Here is a 1,118-nt window from a genome sequence, read left to right as displayed (position 1 = left end):
ACTGCTCAGAAAAGTATTGGTGCATGTGTGTGTGTCTATGTGTGTGTATGTGTGTTTGTGTGTGTGGTTGTTTGTGTCATGTGATAAGGATGTTGATTATGATGGCAATAATGATGATAATGATAATAATGATGATGAAGAGAAGGAAGATAAAAATTATGCTGTTGATTTTTTTTAAATTAATTTTTCACTATTTTACTATATATTTCAAAAATTTTGCCTTTACAAAATTGAACTACAACAGTCTAACATCAAATTTTATATATAACTTATGTAAAGTTTTTAATTTATTTTAATCTTATCAAAATTATCAAATTATCATCATCATTATTTTCTTCGTCACCCTCATCATCATCATCTTCGTCCACTTCATCATCCTCATCATCTCTATCAGCATCCATACTACCATTTCATCATTCGTATCACCATTTTTCAATCCTTCATCATCATCATTATCTTCATCGTCGTCAGCATTAGGATCACTGTTAATCACCACCATCTTCACCCTCATTCTCATCATCATCCTCACTATCATAGTCTCCATCATCATCATTATTACTATCATAGTCTCCATCATCATCACTATCATAGTCTCCATCATCATCATCGTCATCCCCATCATAATTTTTATCATCAACATCATCATCATCATCATCATCCTCATCCTTATCATCATCATCATTTGTTTTTTCATCTTTATCTTCCTCTCTATCATCATCACCATCATCATCATCACTATCATCATCACCATCATCATCATCACTATCATCATCACCATCATCATCATCACTATCATCATCACCATCATCATCATCATCACTATCACAACCCTCACCATCACCACCAGCTTTCTTCGTACAAGTGGACGCGGAGATGAGGAATCAGACGCGGGCTCAGGGCGACCAGGTGCGACTGAACTGCGAGATAACTGGGCACCCTGTACCCACCTACGCCTGGTTCAAGAACGATCGCAGACTGGACGAGAACATCAAGATGAAGAGGATGAAGATTCTGTCGACCTACTGGGGGTCAAGGTCGGTTGTTCTGTGACGTCATCCGGTTGTTTGGTGTTCTGTGACGTCATCTGGCTGTTTGGTGTTTTTGTGACGTCATCTGGT

At 37.7% G+C, this 1,118-nt stretch overlaps 1 protein-coding gene across 1 annotated transcript in view; it reads left to right on the top strand.

The window, feature by feature from the left end:
- Positions 1-1,118, top strand: part of HELRODRAFT_184413 (hypothetical protein) — a gene marked incomplete at both ends in the record, with an annotated part of 6,657 nt that overhangs the window by 643 nt on the left and 4,896 nt on the right. Inside the window, one exon of the mRNA XM_009025455.1 lies at positions 848-1,034. Coding sequence (XP_009023703.1) covers positions 848-1,034 — 187 coding nt within the window. The remainder of the gene's footprint in view (positions 1-847; positions 1,035-1,118) is intronic.

The sequence above is a fragment of the Helobdella robusta genome, assembly GCF_000326865.2.
Source record: "Helobdella robusta unplaced genomic scaffold HELROscaffold_418, whole genome shotgun sequence".
NCBI classification, from domain to species: domain Eukaryota; kingdom Metazoa; phylum Annelida; class Clitellata; order Rhynchobdellida; family Glossiphoniidae; genus Helobdella; species Helobdella robusta.
Note: the sequence above shows the minus strand (reverse complement) of the source record. Positions and strands in the feature narration are given on the sequence as shown.